This window comes from Perissodus microlepis, chromosome 12, assembly GCF_051167445.1.
Source record: "Perissodus microlepis isolate ML-2025 ecotype Zambia chromosome 12, ASM5116744v1, whole genome shotgun sequence".
Taxonomy (NCBI): domain Eukaryota; kingdom Metazoa; phylum Chordata; class Actinopteri; order Cichliformes; family Cichlidae; genus Perissodus; species Perissodus microlepis.
Genome location: NC_140472.1, coordinates 23,385,678 through 23,406,856, shown reverse-complemented (window position 1 = coordinate 23,406,856; position 21,179 = coordinate 23,385,678). Strand labels below are relative to the sequence as shown.

At 37.6% G+C, this 21,179-nt stretch overlaps 1 protein-coding gene across 1 annotated transcript in view; it reads right to left on the bottom strand.

Annotated features, from left to right (window-relative positions):
• The window catches only part of ipo11 (importin 11), a 119,577-nt gene that overhangs the window by 91,630 nt on the left and 6,768 nt on the right, over nucleotides 1-21,179 (bottom strand). The window contains exons 3-7 of the mRNA XM_084947468.1: nucleotides 15,472-15,572; nucleotides 11,587-11,659; nucleotides 10,175-10,378; nucleotides 7,559-7,691; nucleotides 7,256-7,314 (exon numbers count right to left, since the gene is read on the bottom strand). Coding sequence (XP_084803594.1) covers nucleotides 7,256-7,314; nucleotides 7,559-7,691; nucleotides 10,175-10,378; nucleotides 11,587-11,659; nucleotides 15,472-15,572 — 570 coding nt within the window. The remainder of the gene's footprint in view (nucleotides 1-7,255; nucleotides 7,315-7,558; nucleotides 7,692-10,174; nucleotides 10,379-11,586; nucleotides 11,660-15,471; nucleotides 15,573-21,179) is intronic.

The window sequence follows — 21,179 nt, the reverse complement described above, 5'->3', positions numbered from 1 at the left end:
TAGTGAATGTTTTAGCTCTGTGATCAAGTATATGGGCACAGACCAGTTTTACAATGGCACAAGTGAATGTGCCTTTTTTTAATGCATAACTTTTTGGAATGGAGTGACACCAAGATGCTGGAAAGCTCCTGGATGTTATTCATCCAGCTTTAGTGTTTTTTGTCTATGTCGAACAAGCTCTATTGAAATTCTATTGCATCCTCACTCTTTTAGTGATTTTTGACAATCAAGCCAGGAAGATTATCAACTGCAAAATGAGTTTTACAATTCATCACTGTGGCAGCCTGTGTGCAGAGTGACAATGTTCTTTATTCTTAGAGACAGTATTTTCCAACTCACTGCAGTTCTGCAATAATGCAGTCACTGTGGTGAGAAGAAAACAAACGTAATCTTTTCAGAACGCTCATGTCATGTGTGAAGAGATTCATTGTAAAACAACTTTTTAATGGGACCACAAGTATGAACTCCATAAACGATGCCATAGAGCTGTGACACACTAAGCAGAGTTCAGTGGAAGTGCCAACTTAGAACAGATGGCTGCACAGCTCATTCTTCTGAAAATGTGGAATTTGAATACACTGGACACTAAAATCAATGGCATATAGTAATGTGCAAAAGTATCAGTCCACTGCTTTGTTCCTTTAAATTTTGCTGGGGAAATGAGAACAGCAATGTATTAAAACATGTACACAAATGGCAATGTAGTCTATAAGGCAAAAAGGGAGCTTGCACACTTCTAATGAGCTTGAAGGTCAACATTTGGGATGACCACATTTATTCTCCAACACAGCCTGAACTCTTATGCAAGTTTTCTTACAGCCTTCAAGTAGTTTTAAGGGACAGTTCTCCGAACTTCTAAGAGGACATTTAAAGCTTTCTTTGGATGTTGGTTGCCTTTTGTTCCATTTTATGTCGGTTTTATCACACATTGCTAGAGCAGGGCGATATGACCAAAAATATTCATCACGATATACATTTGAAAATTTGCGATAACGATATAACTGACGATATAACTGACACTAGACAAAATACTTTACAACTCCACAACTTTATTAGTGCAAAAAAAAAAACCATCATTGTATTTTCACTTAAACAAGCAGCTGTTTTATGTGAATTAGAGTTATATAAAAATGTAACAGTGCAAATTCCTTGCTGACAGTTTAACCAAAAGGCATTTCCAGTGGAAATTGGCCGACATTTCCTCAGCATAACCATGTATAATATCCACAAAACTTAAAAAGAGGTTATACACACACAATACGGTAATATTACGTTGAAGCACAGTACGTATCACTCCGCCAGGCTCCTGACATTATGATAGCCGTAATGCTCCGACAATCCATCAAGCAGTCCGGGTTCGTAGCTTAGCAAAGTCGTACTAAAACATTTGACAGATTTTCGAGCGCCGTGTACCACATAAAATCATTTCAAGGTCAGTAAACACAACCAGAATTCATACATAAGGCCCATTGGATTATAAGGGGCACTCTCGATTTTCAGAAAAATCGAAGGATTGATTTTAAGTGTGCCGTATTTTCCAAAAAACACTGTAATAATGACGGCCCGCTAGCAGGCTTAACCAAAAATAGTGCTTTGTTGTGTGTCTGACGGACGAAAGCTAAACCAGTTCCACACCACTGAAGTTGCAGCATTTTTACAAACCAGTTCTGGTTCATCCGTTTCATTCAACGATTTGCTTTCGCCGCCATGCTTTTTCCGACGTGTGCGTATGAAAACAAAGGCACTGCGCATGCGTGTTTAACCCATACTCTATCGCGATATTTCATTTTTCTATCGTTGCCCAAAATTATACCGGTATTACCGTGAACAGTATGATATGGCCCAGCCCTACACATTGCTTCAGTGATGTTGAGGTCTGGGCTCTGGGGAGGCCAATCTAGGATGAGTGGTGTTCCATTGTTCTTATGCACCAAACTGGTTTTTATATAGTTCTCTCCTAATCCACTTGAGCGCTCAATCTGCTTTAGTCACTCACTTATACATGCACTTTTTTCAATCCTTTTCTACCCAAGTGTTTTCTATCTAACACTCCACACACTCCAATGAACAGATTGGAGAGCAACTTGGGTCCAGTATCTCAACCAAGGATACTTATCATACAGACTGGAGCAACCAGCCATCGAACCACTAACCTTATGCAGATATGCTTTTACTACACTGGCAGTGTGTTTAGGATAACCCCCATGCTGAAGAATGAAGCTATTGCCTACCAACAACATTTTCCAGATAGTATTTGATGGTGGATCCTCCACAAAGCCTCCACTGTGTTTTACTGTACACACTCAGTGCTGTACCTCTCTCGGTCTCCCCTGTAGATACTGACAACAATCTGAACTAAAAAATTTCAAGTTCGCATTTATCACTCCATAAGACCTGTTGCCAGTTAGAACTCATTTTCAGTATAGTTCTTGTGTAATTTGTCATACCTCAAACCTTTTCTGCCTATTTCCCTTCCTTTCAAATGGCTTCTTGATTATCACCCCTCAGCTGAGACCATTTTTGTTGAAGCTTCAGTGAACAGTAGATGGATCAGCTGAAAGGTCAGATCCATTTCTCAGGTTTCAGTTTTAGGCCTGACACTTCTTTTATCATCTACTTGATCCAGTTTTTTGTTTGTTTTTAGGGCACTGCACACCATGCCATGATATATCATGTTTTCAGCTAATTGCTCTTTGGGAATCACCTTATTGGTGCAAAAATATTAGTTTGTCATCTTTGGTGGGGTGTTTTATGCACTGAACTAAATAAATGGGAACAAATTATGTGCTTTCAGTACAAGACAATTTAAAATTTGTTCTTCGCTATCCTATCTGTCATGTGTAGACACAAATCAAATCAAATTCATTCGTATAGCACAACACTAGTTGATCCCTTGAATTAGGTGTTTTTTAAAGCTTGAATGATTCAGAGGTCAGCGTTAAGTGGCTTTAACAAAAATACCTCCTCTGAAAATGGTCAAGGACTGGACTGAACTGGACTGAAAATGACCAAAAAAGAAAGTGTCCACAGAAAAACTTTCAAAGACCTTCACAAAGCCTGCAGAACTATTGCTCAACACCACTTCGTTTTGCTCCTTGGAAGCAAAAACAAATCCACACTATTGTATGAGGAGAACAAAGAAATTATTAGTCTCTATATTCAATGAGCAATACAGCAAGACCAACTAACCAAGCCTTTTAGGATCATTCTATGTAAAGTCAGTCAGTTCCTGACCACTTCATAAGTGGCTAACTGTTTTGTTTTGTGTATACCAACTTTTGTATATTTAATGAAACAATGCAGAATTATAACATCAAACTATGAATGGGTTGAATTTTTGCTGCATTTCATTTTTTTTTTTTTTTTCAGTATTTTTGAGCCCTCATAACTTCATAAAAAGAGGACATAGTTAAAACCGAGTGTCACAACATATTAAAAAAAAAAAGTGTCTTTTTTGGTTCATAGCTATTGTTGGGTAATAATAATGTCTGAGCAAAACAGTACAAATTAAATGTCTAGAATGTAGACTGACAGGAACGAGCAGCATTAGTTTATCTGTTACTGATGACTTAAAATCTGAAAGAAAACTAGAAATTTTCAAGGGTTACAGTTTTATTATTATGTGAAAAGGTGCTCAATCAACATAAGTTATAGCATATAAAAGGTGTCCTTTATACACATAATATCAGGCTCATCTTATAGCACGATTCTTATTATTTTGTTATAGAACATTTGACACACATCAGCTATCAAAATCAATGAAGCAACTCAAGCAACCCAGTAACCTACAGACACTTCACTTCAGTTCCTGACAGAAACATGACCTTGAAAGGGAACTGGAAATTAGATCATGCAATATGAATTAAAAGGGTTTTCTTCATCATCACACCCATCATCAAAGGAAGAGCAAAATGAGAGGTGACAACTCATCAAATTCTTAAAGAACTAATCAACACATAAGCATGACACATCCATAAACCATCACAACTCTCTGACAAACTTAAATAAAAAACATGGAGCAGTAGCTAAAAACATTCAAAACAATTTAAATTAGACTCCTGTTACTAGATACAATTTAAAAAATACTGGCAACTGCCAGTGCTACCCCTCAGCCTTCTAATAGACACACCTATGACATCAATTGAAACTCCTCAGTGCACTTATTCTTGAGTTATCACACTCACAAACTTGCGTGTCCATGCCGCCCGCCGGCGTGGTAGTGACAATTTCCCATCAGTCTTTTGAGCTGAGGGGTAAAAAGCTTAACACATGGCAAAAGAGAGAATAATAACTATAAGTTTTCTATTCAGAAAAAAGGGTAATTTCTTATTAACTGTTTTTTTAATTGATTTAAGAGACATTACCCACTCTGAATCATCTCTTTTTTTCCCCCAACATTAACTTTAAGTTATGTCCAATAAAAAGAAAGGAATAAAATGTTGGAAAAAGGAAACATTTTCCTTTGTCTCCAAACAATCAAGGGTCTGACTCAGACTCACTGCAATCACTCTCAGACAGCTTTTCAAATAATTGCCATTGCCAACACATTGCAATCAATGTGAGACAGTCTGCTCCAATAAGCACAACTTGGCTATGACGCATCTCTGCAACAGGGGAGTCGACTCAAATGGTTGCTAACTGGTTGTATTTCGATTATATTCCTATATAAAAGCAAGACTGCTGAGTGCCCATATCATTCTGTAGATAAATCTCCATCCACAGCAGCTACATCACTATCAGAGGAGGGAATTCTCTTTCAGATCTACAAGACTCTGGCTGGACTCTGAATGTAATTAATGTGGTAGTTAATGTGAACTTCTGCGTATGTAGACGGCAACACGTTTACAACAGATTTTGCAAATTTTACTTATCACAAGCAGATTGCAAATTTGACCCCATTCAATCACAATCTTATAACAGACTGATAGGAGACTGACTATATCTTCTTGCCATTTTATTGCTATGTTGATACACCAAAGTCTCTTTCAAGACTGCACCTCACTGTGAGTAGTTGCAGACCTGGTCCCCATCTTTTCAGCAATCATTTGAAAGGCAACAAGATCATTGCACACAATGGCAATCCTTTTTGTCATGTCAGGTTCAAACCACTGTTTTTCCAAGTGTAAATACAGCATTAAACAGTTTAAGATAGTTACTCTGTGCTTAGTCATAATGGCATTATGTTGCTTACTTGTTTCTGTGAGAACCTTCAACGCCTAATTATTTTTAAAAGATTACAGAACTTCTTCCAGTGCACACTTGGAGCCTAATATTAATATTTTTAAAGAACTTGATTTTAACATAGTGAGTTATACTAAAACATGGTAGATTCAAGGTAGGCATATTCCTGTGTTTATTCAGCACCAGGAGAATGAAAACAGCTATTAAAGTAGTAATTACTAAGAAAAGCAACAATATAAATTAAATATGAAACACTACAATGAGCTGGAATAACCAGTGAAAGCATGAGGCAAACATCCGTTTAATGAAAATATTGTGACCATCTTATAACCTTCAGCCTGGAGGCTAAGTTGTCGTCTCATTAGTGGAGAAACAGGGCGCAGTAAACATTTTTTTCTGTCATAAAAATGTCCTTGCCATCTACAAGCATAAAAAAGCAGGAAAAAACAAAGAAAGCAATAAAAATCAGAAATGACAGAAACATAACAGCAGAAGCACAAAGACAGAAACGGCACAGCAACAACAGACCACATTTTTAATGTTAATGACTCGTTGACCTTTTGTGACGACTTGCATTGTATCAAAGACAAAAGGACAAACTGAATTCCCCTTTGGCAACTAACATTTATTTTAAATTTTCCGTTGTTCTGGCTTTAATAGATTGACAGAACCTATATATATGTATATCATAAATTAGTAATAGCCAGCAATTCTGTATAGCTTCAAGCATATCTTTAATGTCAAAGTTGTTACTGACTGCCTTTACTTTCACAGAGTGCAACAACATATGACCTGCACCTCCAATCTAATCTACTTAATTGGAAACCCTGACTCCAAATAGCTTTTGGGGAAGTCATTAACACAGAGGTTCACTAACATTTTCCAGCCTGTACCATAGATGATTACTCAGTGCTTTCAAAAAAGACCAGAGAACAAAAATACAACAGTTTGGGATCTGTCAATTTAATCACACTGTGTGTATGAATATGTAACAAATGTACATTTTACTACGAGTTAAAATTCACAGAAAATAAACAAAAACTGAGAAGTTTTGTTGTTGTTTTTTTAATGAAAAATCTGATGAGGTCACATCTGTCCGAGGCTATATTGTTATATATTTCAGCCCACAGGTTATACCAGTGCTGGCATCCTTTAGGTGAAAAAAAAGCATAAATCCAGGAAAATAAGAAATACTGCTCATCACAGTTTTACGTGGAATTAATTTATGTTCTTTTCACTTGCCTACATATACAGTATAGCGATTTCAGGTAATTTTTTTCAGACCATCAAGAGCACTTACCTTCACTGAATGTTAAGTAGCACCTGAAAGCTTTAAATCAGTAAGCCTAAAGGTTTATATCTATTTTTTCACTGCATTAGTAGATAATTTAGTCCTAAGTACATTCAATTTGCTATACTGAAAAGGTTATCTGATAAAAAAATAATTATCGTCAGTATAGTTAGCAGCATTATAGGACTGTACAATGTGCTCAAGATACAATTCGTTTAGGTACAGAACAGGTAAATGCACCAAAATGTTTTCCATTTTATTTTGGTACTTAAAATACATTAAAATTCCAAGCATGAATTCTCTTGGCTAAAATCAAATTCAAAAAGCCTTAATCCTTCAAAAAATAACCAGGAACATGGTTTATCAATTATTCTTGTTCAGCATTCATTATTATTCTTTCACCAAACAGGAGATACTCAGAATATGAAACTGGAGTTCAAAGAACTGGGACAGTTTGTGCAAATGATTCCATTAACTCTGAGCCATGAGGAAACCAAAGCCCTATCCAGGCACATGCTAAAGATTTTTTTTAAACCAGATTTAAACTAAATTGAATTAACAGTTTCATGGAGTCAAACTTTCTTCACACTAGAAGTGAGAGAAGAGCTCCGGACTCTTTGAACCGAGACAAGGCTCAAGGCACTTTCAATCATCGTGGCCATCCATATTTTGCACGCTGTGATTGGAGTAGTTTTTGACCCAAAACACCAACAGAAAAATATCAGCTTTTCCCAAATATGAGAGGTACTAAAGCAACCACAGCTGAAATAACTTGAGACTCACCATTACTTCCATATTCTGTTGTGGCTCTTGAAATCCATGGACTGTCAGTTTGCGAAGCACTAAAAGGAGCACAAAAACATCACTATGCAGGATTTTCACTAATTAAAAATTAACTATATTCAACATCTCCTCATAATTAGTGTTTCACTAAGTAGCTGCATATATTAATACTTCCATGTTTTTAATCAAATGGTGGGATCATGACGATTATATTACCATGTTGTGCTAATAGGTGACTGCATGTCTTTGCATGATAATGCAGGTTTGTGGCATGCGTGCATGTGTCTGTGCAAGTGTTGCTACCTTTAAGAGAGAGTAGTGTCCTCTCCAGCGAGCTGAGTGCCGCAGCCTCATCTCTGGCGTAGATCTGCTGGAGGAAGCAGTCTGTGTGATGGCTCCACAGGGAGCATGCAAAGCTGTAGATGCCCGATGCCAGCTGCCAACATACACATTAACATTTTGGTCAGGCACACCTGGGTTAATCTGGGTCTCGAAAGCATTTCAGGTCATTTCACTCAACATAAATGCGCAAGAAATTCTGGGCTAATATGAGTGTAGCTTTGTACAAGAACCTACTTTTGTTTTTATTTACCTGTTTTTTATTGTTTATTGGTTTATTAACATTAAAAATATCCCTTCAGCACACCATCTTGGATCACTTTGCCATTAAATTAATGTGACCACAGGTAAACATCGGCCACTGACATCTGAAAATGTCATTTTATTTGTTGATACGGTGACAACCTGGTCGGTGTTGGCGAGCGGCTATTAAATCGGCGCGTCCCTACATGGAACATCAGAAACTCAATTGCTGGTGATACACTCAAACAAACAGGAAGGAAAGATGGACCTGTGAATAACAGGTCTAATTCAGCTCCAAATGAACTTCCAATTATAGTCTCAGTATTATTTGGGCTCAAACCAATTACATTTTCCCCCTCCATGATAGCAGCCTCCTGTAGATGCAAAACAAGATCATCAAAGGTAGATAAAAAGCAGTCAGTTCTATCAGCCAAGTGTGACAATGCCTCCTTAAAACATCCAACAAATCTGCCAAAGCAAGAGAGAAAGTGTAGGGGGGGGATTCTAACCATTAAATCTCATTAACTATTCAAAATTGACAATAACATTTCAGTGGGATAACAGTCAAGTGTTTGCTATTTGATTAAGATAAAAAAGAAACCCATATTAAAATTACTCTGTGGAAAATTGTGAACACCATATATCAAACGAGGAAAGCAAGAAACTTCTAGCCAGAGGAACTTTGCGCTCTTGGTAACACTCAAGAGTCAAGTGGGAAAAATCTGAGAATCAGTGGTTAAGTTGATGTTCGGCTGTTCAAAGAGAAATCCCTACTTTGACAGCACAGCATAGGCTTTGATATATTCTTTAGAGAAACCGCAAGATTGGCAAGTTTCTTCTTTGGAGAGATTTCTCTACAGCTTGTCGTTTTCCATTCCTCAGATCCCAGACTAATCCAACCCATGGAGCCTAAAAGTGATGAGCCAAGTTCAGAAAACAACTTCATATTGTTCTCATGACTTCCTCAGTCTTGGTGTTTCAGTAGACTAATATGCTATTGTTTATATGGGTTTTTACAGTTTCATTACATTCTGTGAATGCACAACAGGTAAATCGCATCAAAGCGTCAATACACAGTTTCCAAATGTTACAGACATTCAAAAAAATATAACAACCTACTCCAGTCGACAGGTGCACTGTAGTCTACCTTCTAATCCCCCTTTTTATTCCTCACTGTGCTACATCTGTGTAAAAAAAAAAACTAGTACATCCTTGCCGTTTGCATTTTCTACCCCATGAATCAAAAAGAACATAAAAAAATTAAAAACTATTAAGGTGCCTTTAAGTATAGGTCTGTAAGGTCCTAAGGCGAACCCGATTTCTGAATTAGTCCTCTCCCTAATGGCCCTCCAACACTACAGTGATACTTTTAATCTTTCAGCAGCGTTACCAGTCTTAGAATTACTATCCAATTACTATCCGAGAATAAGATTACAGCATAAGCAAAATGTTTGTATGACAAAGTATACACATGATTATTAGAAGAAGAGAGGAGGAGAGGAGAAAAGAGGAGAGGAGGAAGAGAGGAGATTCAGTGTCAAAGTCATCAGTGCATCATTAAATGAGTGCGCTGTTTAATGGGGCTCAGGCTGCCTTTGTTTCTTGTGTTGCCTAAGGGCAGAAATTTTGGCATACAGGACGCCTCTGCCTGGCATCCAACTATTTGGTCTCAGCCACTGCTCTCATGTCCTTTCACCCTCTGTTGGTCTCCATCTTCCCTCTGCTTGATCATCTCATTCCTCTAAAATCCTTCTCTCCACAAATGGCCTTTTTTTTTTTAACTCAAATTTAAATCAAGCATGAAAGAAAAATATTGTATAATGTACGCTGTATTCACCAGAAACACCAGAAATACTTACTCAAAAGTTAATTTGTCTCAACGCAATATCAACAAAGACACGGAAACGCTGATAACCATTTCTAAACAAGTCAACCATGCTTGAGTCATGTATGACAAGGGAATATTTTTGCTATAAATCTTGTATTTAACATGCTTCTAACAGAAGCTAAACAGCATCTCCTAGAGACAAAACCTAAAAAGTCTCAGGATAATCTTAGTATTCATCTATTCATTTTCAAAATCTTCTGAAGGAGGAAAAAAATAGCAACAAAGAAAAAAAGTTATATTGCAGAGAGCAGGAGTCTGCAACCTGCAACGTATAAAAATCCAGAAAGTTTCACTGTTTACCTAACATAACCTTTTATTCAGGTATATACAACTGATGTATAAAGAGCAAAACACAGCTAAAAAACACTAAGAATAAGAAGCAATGGAGAACAAAAAGGTTGTAATAGAATTCTGTATCAACACTGGACCAGCTAATATTGTGGACTTACATCCTGAAAAAGCCGTCTGTCCTGCGCCAGTCGTTTGGATGCTAGAGTTTTGGTGACATGATAGAAGGTTAACAGCGCTCTGTGCTGCTGCAGGCCATCCTGACCCTTCACAGACTCGAGCAGAATGGGGATGAGCTCTGGCCATTGCCTGGGGCAGTCCAGACGGGCCACCTTGGCTATCAGTACTGCGATCTGGGTTGCTATCTGTTGAGAAAAAAAAAATAAATACATGCAGGAAAGAGAAGTTGACCAGGGGCAAAGCATAAACACAGCAGAAGGTGGAGCAAACTTGATGGGAATTTTATTACGTAGTTCTCTTTTAAAAATAAGTAGCTCGAACAAATAGGACACAGAATATCAAACTTTTTACAGTCAACACAGTTTACATAGTACATGCATCTGGTGACAGATAGGGAATCAGTTGCATGGATTAAGTTGATTTTTAAAATAGAGTGCTTGTGCCTGAGCTATATCTGCAATGTGCATCACATGATCTGGTAACAGCTTCACTTCTCATATTTTTTTTTTTAATTGGCTTTCCACTGAGCCCAACAGCTGAGCAAATATCGCTCAAGTCTACTCATTACTCCAACACAAACTGCCGGTAAGACACTTAATACTTCAAGATTAATTTCAAGCTCAAAATGAAAGACACTTTATACCTCAAGACTTAATGGACATTTTATGATAAAAATTAAAGCTCCTTATATTATTTGAACACACTCCAAATAGCTTCTTTTTTTTTAATGTGAAAACCTTGCGTGAGTTTTTGTTCTATAAAAGATTGATCTCAGAACGTCTTGCAGTACACAGTTAAGTATTTAAACTTGCATCCTCACAAGCATCAGTAAGTCAATTTGTACACAAGTTACACTCACTCCCTCATGCACAAGCATAAAGCACCCTCATGAAATTTGGACTCCACGAGAGGCTGTGACTAGAGGGACATATGGTGTCCAAATCGTATTCATTGCTTGCCATATGGACCCGATCAGTCCTGATGTTCGAGAGCTTTCCCACAGGGACATACAACCTGTAGAAACCAAGATGGATGGCCATCATTTAGGGCTAAGTTCCACGTCCCCTCAGACAGATGTATTACGCTGCTTGACTCCTGAATTATTTGTTTGTTGTAACCTTCCCCACACAGCCCCCCAAAAAAATGTCTATCAAGAAACTTCAACATCAAATAAAGTCCCAGTATGCAAAATTAGCAGCTTTCATCACTTTCAAATCTCATTCTATGGAGTCGCATTGTGACAGCCTAAAAAAATCTTAATGCTGTCAGTCAGATCCTTTGTAACTTATCTGGTTTTGATAAAAGCACTTCAATCAAAATCAGTGTTTTATTCATCAGTATACAATGATCAAACATGTTTATTTCCCTCTCCCTCTTTATTTTCCCTGCTCACCTGATTGACAGGCTCGTTGAAGTTTGTGATTAGACCAGCACGCAATGACGTCTTCTCCTCTTCTGATAATGCACTGCGAACAAACCAATCAAAAAGCTGTTCAGAGGAAGTAGAGAGGTCGAGAGAGATGAAACAATAAAGCTGACAAAAAGACAAAGGCAGCACTTAATATAGAAAAACAGACACATTTGAAAACGTCTATAGATAAACGAGTACAGTATTTCAGTATTACTTTAAAAGAATCTTGCCCAACAGTAATTTTGCTTTCACAGTACTGCGCAAAAACCTTAAACCACCTTTCATTTCTTACTTCCAAGCAGCCAGACGTTCTTGCACATGAACAGTATCTGATGGTCATGTTCTTAAGAATCATGCAGCACCATATGGAAAGCATCAGATTGGCAACAGCTTCATTTTTCAACATGACAATGATCCCAAACACCCTGCCAATGTAGTAAAAATATTCCTGGATATATAAAAAATAAATAAATAAAAAAAACACAATGGACGTAATAAGTCACTGACTGGCATCCCCAGAGCCCGGATCTCAACATTATTTAAGCAGTGTGGGATCATCTTGATAGTAAATGAAACCAAAGGCAACCAAGATCCAAAGAAGAGCTTTGAATGTCCTTTAAGAAGCTTGAAAACTATTCGTTAAAACTACTTGAAGATGTCATAAGAAAGCTTGCATAAGAGGAGAGACTGTGATGAAGAAGGTGGTCATCTCAAATACTGACCTTCCATACTGTACTTCCATGTATATTTGAACCTTTCAATAAATCACTGCATATGAAGAAATGAGGAGTGGCTCAAGACTTTTGCATACTACTGTACATTAATTGTAGACCTAACATAGATAAACTGTTACTTTTTTTGCACAATGTCTTTATTCATGTACCTCATGTTGCAGATTTATTTAATTCATTTTGATCTTAGACACAGTAATCAGACTGTAGTGTGCAGGAATATTCATTCAAATTATCCACAATAAAACAGGACCAAGTGTTAAACCCAGAATTTTCTAGCTGAAGGCAAGAATGCCAACTACTGAGCCACCATGTCGCATTACGAGGAGCGAGTGCCAGCCGCCCTGGCATTGTTGAATGCAGCACATATCCTAAGAGACCCCTATTATCTCAATTTGGATTCTAGACGTGCAAATCACAGACTTTAATATTATGGCAATAATGAATATGACAAAATAGCCAACTTGGTAAGGGATTTATTAAAATCAATTAAATGTGTTACATTATTAAGTGAAGATCCTGTGAAATGCATTAATTAATTAGTAAACTTTGAATAAACCTGCTGTCCTCCAAACCAGATATACTTTGGAGGTCGCAAAATAGTCACAATTTGTGTGAATATGCAAGAAAATATGTTGTTTTATGATGAGTTACCCTGTTCTAATTCAGCTGCTGCTGAAGTTGGGCACATTGAAAGCATCTGATTTGAAGAACCATGAGGAGTGACTCATGCTGTAACCCGTGGCAGAAAGAGAAGCGAGATGGGTGGAAGTCAAATTACTTGCAGGGAGATTGCGAATTAGTAATACAAGATTTGCTACACACACATATTTTGGGAATACGGGGGTGAGGCAAGCTTTAAAGAAATACAGGATGAAAGATTAAAAGATATATTAACGTAAGCAAGTATGCTCCTGAGCCCGAATTTTGTCCTTGTAAGTCTGCAAGGAGCTAGAAAATCTGATGATTTGAGGGAGAAAAATATCAACCAAGTGAGAGACACAAAAAGATTTAACACAATGCACAGACTGAAAATTTCCTGAAAGGGAAACACTCAACTCCAAATTTTATTAGGTTGTTCTGGCTATTATGTGGGTGTTTCCAGCCACATAATATGTTGCAGGGAGATGTATTTTCAAAAATGCATTTGAATAAATGCAGAACAAAAAGCAGATTTAGTGTAAAAACCTCTCTAGCAACTGCAGGTTGCTCAAGTGAGTCGCTCCCTCAGCAACAGTGGAGAATATAGGCCAGCTTCCTATTGTTTTACAAGTAATTTAAGTGATCTTACAAGCAAATTACTTAAATCCTACTTTAACAATATTTATTCATTCATTTGTCAAACTAGGGCACACTATATTACAACTCCATAAAATTAACTCATCATAACAATTCAGCTAAATCAACCGATTTCCAACTAAAAATGTAAATCACCCGGTTCTGCATAAACGTCCTTTTTGTTTGTACAATATTGGTTCTGGTTGCATCGAGATCAGCGGTTTTCCCAAAGCTGACAGTATACCAGGGATGGCATAAACGTAACAAATAGATTTATCAGTTTAACATTAGGTTAAGTAAGAATTCGTCAGCTTTAAGTTTTTATGTTGTAATTTGAAGTCACTGGAACATCTGTTGATCAGAGCAGGTAACTGTAAACAGGTAAATTACTGTATTATCCATTAATGTCATATTTTTAACTGTATTCATCTCTGTAGTTTTAATATTTGATTATTATTTGATTGTAAATCTGCTTTACCTTTTACATTTGTACCATCTTAATTTAGGCTTTTTCATTAAGTCCATTAAAAAGGAAGTTGACCTTTTTCATAGGAGAATTTCTGGGCTTGTCACAGCAGCAGCACATGTGTTACATTAACACTGATGACGGCACTATTAGCTCCAAGTGGCACAGTCGTGCTAAAATGAGCCAGGACACAGAGCCGAGTTGGTGCGGCCTGTAATGGTATCTAGTAACACCATTTTGGATGGAAATGGGCATTAGCTTTTTTAACAATGAGTGGTTAAAACTATTTATCATCATCTACTACTCTACCCAGTACTGTAACTAAAAGTCCCTTCAGAAAGTGAGACAAAAATCCAAGGCTTGCTGTTCAATAATTGCTTATTTAAAGGACTGACGCAAAAACGTGGCTTTGCTAATGACTTAGAAACAATAACTATTGTAAATGTACCTGGACAAAGTATTTCAAAACCTTAAGTTAACTAAATCTGGCAACACACTCACAGATTTATTTTTTTAGCAATTTTTAAATTAATTCAGTTACAGTCTATTACTGTAAGCTGCTGTAACAAAAATGTTATGTCATGTTGCCTACACTTCATACACTGACACCACATGAACTGTGCTGAGTCACACACTATCCAACCCCTGGGTAAATGGCATTGTCCAAAAGTAATCGCATCAATAATCCACGGACCACAGCACTCCACCAAGTAAAATTTAGTTTACAGAACTACTGACAAGAGTGAATCAACTTTGGTAAGAGCAGAAAACTTGCCAAACTTACAACAACAACAAAAATGAACTGCAACAATGCAAAGCGGTCAAAGAGTGGCCACAAGTGCTTAGGCAGAACCGATTACCTCCAACCAGCTCCTCTCCTGTGAGTTTAACAGCAAACGTCCATTCAAACCTTACAAAAGCCAGTTAGTCAGGTACCCGAAGAAAATTTGTAGGTTTTGACTACTAAAATCCGATCTTACACCAGACAAAAGAGACACAAAAGAATAAACCGAGCATAAAATCAAATCACAATGATATGAATAATCAGGACAGAAGGTAAAAAAGGGGGGAAATGGCAGCTGTGAGAAGTGGTGGAGAGAGAAATGCAGATGTAAGCTAAAACTAGTGAAGGAAAGACAATGAGAAAATGGAGGACATGGAGGCTGTGACAAAACAGAAAATTGCAACTGCAAATATGAAACAAAAAGATTTGAAAATAAAGCCTCAAAATCAGGCAAAGAGATTAAGACCGATGAATAGACATGGTTCAGGAGTGGAAGAGACAAGAAAGGAAACGATGAGCTGCAGGAGAGAAAAGAAAAGGTCTAAAATGGAAAGGCAGAATAGAGAGGCTGATTAGCAGCAGAGAACGTGAGACAAGCAAGCACTTACTGAGGTGCAACTCTCCTCCAGTATCTGTCGATGCCATTTTTGAAGTACAGAACCGCAAGCCACCTGACATTCACATCCAGCATGTGGTTATTGAAGATATTCTGTGGAAAAGAAACATATAATCAGCTCAGCTCACAGTGCCTTGTTAGCTCAAATGAGTAGGACTACACAGTACTCTGATGGCTACAGGCTCTTTAAGATACAGCACCATTAAAATACAGGTCACATTGACTTTATGTTACAATATGTCTCAAGTGACCAAACTAATGCAGCTTTACTTATCATAAATGCCAAAATCACTGAGATTTAAAATGTAACCACAGAAAATACTGCTGTGTAAAGTCATTCTTCCTTACACGGCAAAGGCAGAGGCTCCATAAAGAGAGAACAGTAACATCAAAGATTGGAAACTTAGTCCTTTCAAGTTTAGGAGATAACATGACTTTTCAACATGATTTTTCAAAAAGCATAACTTTTACTTTTGCTTTAATGCAGACCTAAAATATCCATCTGTTTTTTTATTTAACTATACAAGTTAAGAAAGAAACAAAATCCTCATCAGATTCCTCTCTGAAACAGTAATTCAGCTGGTTTGGTTCCCTTGCTCTTTATTTACTGACACCTTCTGTACCATTTCTGAGGTTAGAGATTAAGAGAGACCGCTATCATACTAAATGAGATGAGACAGCGCGCACACAGCACACCGTGGCGTAATTGCCAGGGACCGTGGTATCAGGAACATCTCGTGAAAATTTAAATCATCTGTGACTCCAGAGATAACACTGAACTCAAAGCTAAGGATGACCCAAGATGGGATTTTTGAGATGACCCCACCCCCATTTCCAAAAAACATCAAAGCACACACGCTTTTAAAGTGAGTTAAAGAAAAAGTTTGTGGTGATTTTCAGTATTACAAATGTAATAATAAATCACCTTGTGATTGTATGTCCCCACCAATTATGCTACAGTTTGTACCTATGTCTATCCAGACTAAGAAACCCATATAGAAAAAAGTTCACACGGAAAAAAAAAAAATGTCTTTTACATTTTTGCAATGTAAGGTTAAAGTTAACATCTTGGCCATCCTACACTTGCAAATATGATGGGCCATTAAAGGAGAGAAACAAATGTCACATTCTGATGTGCATTCTCCTCCATTAATCTGAGGCCATCTGAATGCATCAGTTTCATGAGCAACATTTATTTCCTTTCCATAAAAGTTACAATCTTATTTGGCTGGCTCTGGTAGCATTCACTTATCACTTTTAAAATGGCATAAGTCTGAACTGCATCCAGGAAGAGACAGGCTCACAGAACTGTCTCGCACATCGTTAGTTGCTCAGCTCACTCAGTCAAGCTTGTTGGAAAATGCCCTGAACAGCAATAATGTTAGGTGGGAATTTAAAACAAACAAACAAAAAACAAAAACCTCCATGTAGGAGGAACTTTCACTTTATGCCTCGCCATCTCTCTATGTCCTAACTAACTTCAGGGAAATCTCGTAGTTGGTCCTATACGTATGAGATATGCAAAAAACCAGCTTGTTATTATTTTACAAAAACTACCAGGGTCAACTATTACTATTAGCCTCCCTGTTACTAATAGACAATTGTGTATTGTGTATCCTTTTTTTTCTGGGTAACAGCCCGCTGTGACTTGTTGTAGCTTTAAACAAGTCTCACACGTTTCCTGCAAGGTTGCAAACCTTTCTTTGTCCATTTCTGTGCAGGATCGTCTTCTTTGACACTTTGCTAGTCATCCACTAATGTCTTGGCACTTGTTCTGGGGTCTTTAGACACAGCTTTCACTAGTTTTCTTTCTAGAGTCCTTCAAATCTTTTGCTTCCTTCCTCTGCCAGGTTTGTTCTATACTGTGTGGCTCTCTCTTCAATTTTTCAATAGCTATACACTATACGCTCTGATAACTTTGTATATCCATCTTCTTATATGTAAGCACCAACAACTCTATTTCTCAAGTTTAATCTGATTTCTTTTGTTTTTAGTATCATATTTTTTCCTCAAGTTTTTATACTGTTTTTTAAGATAACCTTCAGTTTTAACTTGATTTTACAAGCTTCAAGCATTAAAACACATCAGTTCACAGCAGTGCTTTGTGCTCAATAAAAAGTTTAGTTTTCCAGAGAGCTGATAATATTGCCACTGGTAATATTTAGTTTTTCTTAAATAATTCTGTTAATGTGTGTAAATACAAATATTTTATGCTTTCTAAAGAAAACTAGTATTTCTAGAAATGCTTCCCTTGTTTTGTTGAAAAAGCACTTGGGAAAAACCAAAAAACTTCAGAACTGCCTAAATTCTTTGTGGCACAGCTTCAACAACGCGACCCCATTCCTCAGACACAATAGTATCACACAGTTGCACCAGATTTGTTGGCTGTACATCAATGATGTGACTCTCCCATTTCACCACACCCAACAGGTGCTATGCTGGATTACGATCTCATGACTTTGAAGGCCACTGAAGTACAGTGCTATATCAAAAGGAATCTTTGGACCTTTGTGACTTTGAGTGCATTACTCCTGCTGGAAGCAGCCATCAGAAAATGAGAACGAAAACAGCCTTTACACAAAAAAGTGTGGTCAAAAAGAGATGGAGATGGCCAGCCACATTACTCAGGTAGGCTCGGGTGTTTAAACAATGCTCAATTGGTACTAAGGGGCCCAAAGTATGGGGCAACCTTTTATTGTCAATTTTGGTGATGTCGTGTGAACTGTAGGTTCCTATTCTTAGCTGGCAAGTGTGTCACCTTCATATTGGGTGTTCACATACTCTTCTGCATACCTTGATTGTAACAAGTGGAGTTATTGTGGTCTTCTTATTAGCTTGAAGCAGTGAAGCCATCTCCCCTGACCTCTGGCAGCAACAACGCATTTTTGTCCAGAGAGCGGCTGTTCAGCGGATATTACAAAGTTTCTGAAATATTAGAACCAGCCTGTCTAGCACCAACAACCATGCCAAGCCAAGCCACTTGAAATCACCGTTTTTCCCCCTGTTCTGACATGAGTTTGAACTTCAACAGGTCATCTTGGTCATGTCTACATGCCTAATTGCACTGACTTGCTGTCATATAATTTGCTGATTAGGTATTTACATTAGTTAACTGAGTTAACTGGTTACTAAAGAGATGGAAGTTCCAGCAACACCTGTAGTATACACAGTGTTGGGGAGTAACGGAATACATGTACCGCCATTACATATTTAAAATACAAAATATGAGTAACAGTATTCCATTACAGTTACTGTTTAAAAAGGTGGTATTCAGAATACAGATACTTTGTTGAATTAAAAGGATTACAAGGCGGTCTTTTCCTGTTTCCTATGTTAGGCTGTCCCCTCTCTATTTTTGGTAATTCCACGCCGGTGGAAACCCAAACAAAACAAATATTAAGAGGCTCTAATGCCTGTGTCTCAATCTCGTGGCCCATGTCACCCCCACTTGCGGCCCACATAATTAAAAACTATTGTACAAAAAATGATTTAATATGAAAGCAATAGGCAGTGTTACAGGCACAGCCCTAAAGAATGTAGCCTCATGGACAGTGTAGCCCAGTTCTAAGTAAGTTCTTAAGACTCGACTGTACTCTGTGTTCGTGTTTTCCTCCGAAACAATAAGTTCTGGTGGAGCAGCCTTTCAACGCCTCTCTCTGTCTCTCGCTAGCAAACTTGACCCAAACAACAAAGTAAAGCTAGTTTTTGGCTATGAGCCCGACACGGAACCCGACGTTTTAGCCAGAGGTCCCTTTACTGCGGTTCGGAGCCGCGGACCTGTTTTATATACGCGCGGAATAGTTTTCCGTACGAGATCGCTGCAAAATGTGCAGCCTTACCTAATGTCAACCTACTGTTACTCATTTTATATTACGATTTAAAAATCTAGTTGGTATGGCGAGTAACCTTCAGTAATAGTAATAAAAATCACACAATAGTACTTTCATGTAGTTGTAAAAAGCATGATAATATATTAAGTAATCCCAAGTATTCAGAATACGTTACTGTCATTGAGTAACGTAACGGAATATGTTACAAAATACATTTTGGAGCATGTATTCTGTAATCTCTAATGGAATACATTTTAAAAGTAACCTTCCCAACACTGAGTATACAGAAGAGCTTTATTGCTTAAGCAGCGCGTTTCCGCTTGTAGCCTTCATCAGCGTCATCATTAATTTAATACTGCAGCACTGATTCAATATCTGCAGCATCATCATCAGGAGGATCCACCCTTATGCTTCTCCAAAGAGAGAGCGCTCAGCATTTTTAGTCACATAGCACAACAGTGGTAACTACATTTACTGCCTTTAAAAAAAAAATAAAACAAATAAATAAATAAAAAAAACACCCCCAAATAAAGACAGGAATAATCAGAAGCTAACAACAAATTACTTTGTGTACCTCACCTCACACAGCTGTCTTTACAAACTTACACATTACTAATTGCTGTGACTTACTAAAGGTTACTAAAGTGTGCATGGATGCATCAGCATAACTAGATAGCATGTCATCTTGCAAATTATCAAAGTAGCTGTGAAAATGTTTTCTTCTAATACGGTTAAAAGAGGAAGTCTAACCTAATGCATCTAATATTACGTGATGTACTGTTAGACCTCACCCATAGTACTCATTGTGCAAGAAGCATGGCTCATTCAGTAACTGTTGTAACATCAACAAATATCATCAATGTTTGAATAATAAGATCATGTCACTGTAAAACCCGGAATGTAACATATCCCGTGTCTAAGATGCAACAGGACTACGAGAGGAGACAGACAACAAAAGCTATCGTTAGTTTCACTATATTTCACATCGTGGAGAAGTAGTTTCAAAAGGAATTTTTGGAGAGACTTCCAACGTGAAAAGGAAATCGCATGCAGTGTTGTCTCCCAAATCTACAGTGTATTATTGGCAAATATAAAGGAAAATAATAAACTGTTCCATGAATGTAATAATCATTCGAGCCTTGCAGAACACAACCTGAGCCAATTTATTTACGAAATGCAGAGAGAGATGAAAGTGAAATCCATCTCATTGTATTGTATTGTATTGTATGGTTTAGACAGCAAACAAAAATGTGTGAGGATCCACTGTGGATCCACAAGTATGGGCTCAAAATGTGGTCATAAATATTTTGTACTTGTAAATCGGTTTTGTACTTGTAAATCAGGATTTGTATGTGTAAAAAAAATTTGTGTGTGCGTAAAAAAGATTTGTATGTGTAAAAAAGATTTGTGCGTGCGTAAAAAAGATTTGTGTGTGGACTTAGCCAAAAAAAAACCCTGCAAGTTACAAGTACGAATTTTGACCCTATTTTTCTTCCTTTCATCTGATTGGTCAATGTCATGTCAATCACAAATGTAACAATCCAATCAGAGAACAGATGGGTTTGGCTGTAGGAGGGGCGCTTTTTTTGAACTGCAGGTCTTTGAAGGGAATAAATGCCCTTTTACATGCCAACCCAGCGTTTTCCTTCATCACCACGAAGGAAAACAGTCTGTGGTCGTCCGAGTTTGGTGATTTTTGTGTCACAGTTCTACGTGTTTAATACAGGGACTTCCACAGCCTTTTCAACAGCGCTGCGGACCGCGGGGTGGGGGCGGGCAGTGTTTTGGAAATGACAGTCTTCATTACAAAGCTTTCTTCGTTATGAATTAGCATACATGTTTTTATTGAACATTTGAAGAACCAGCAAAA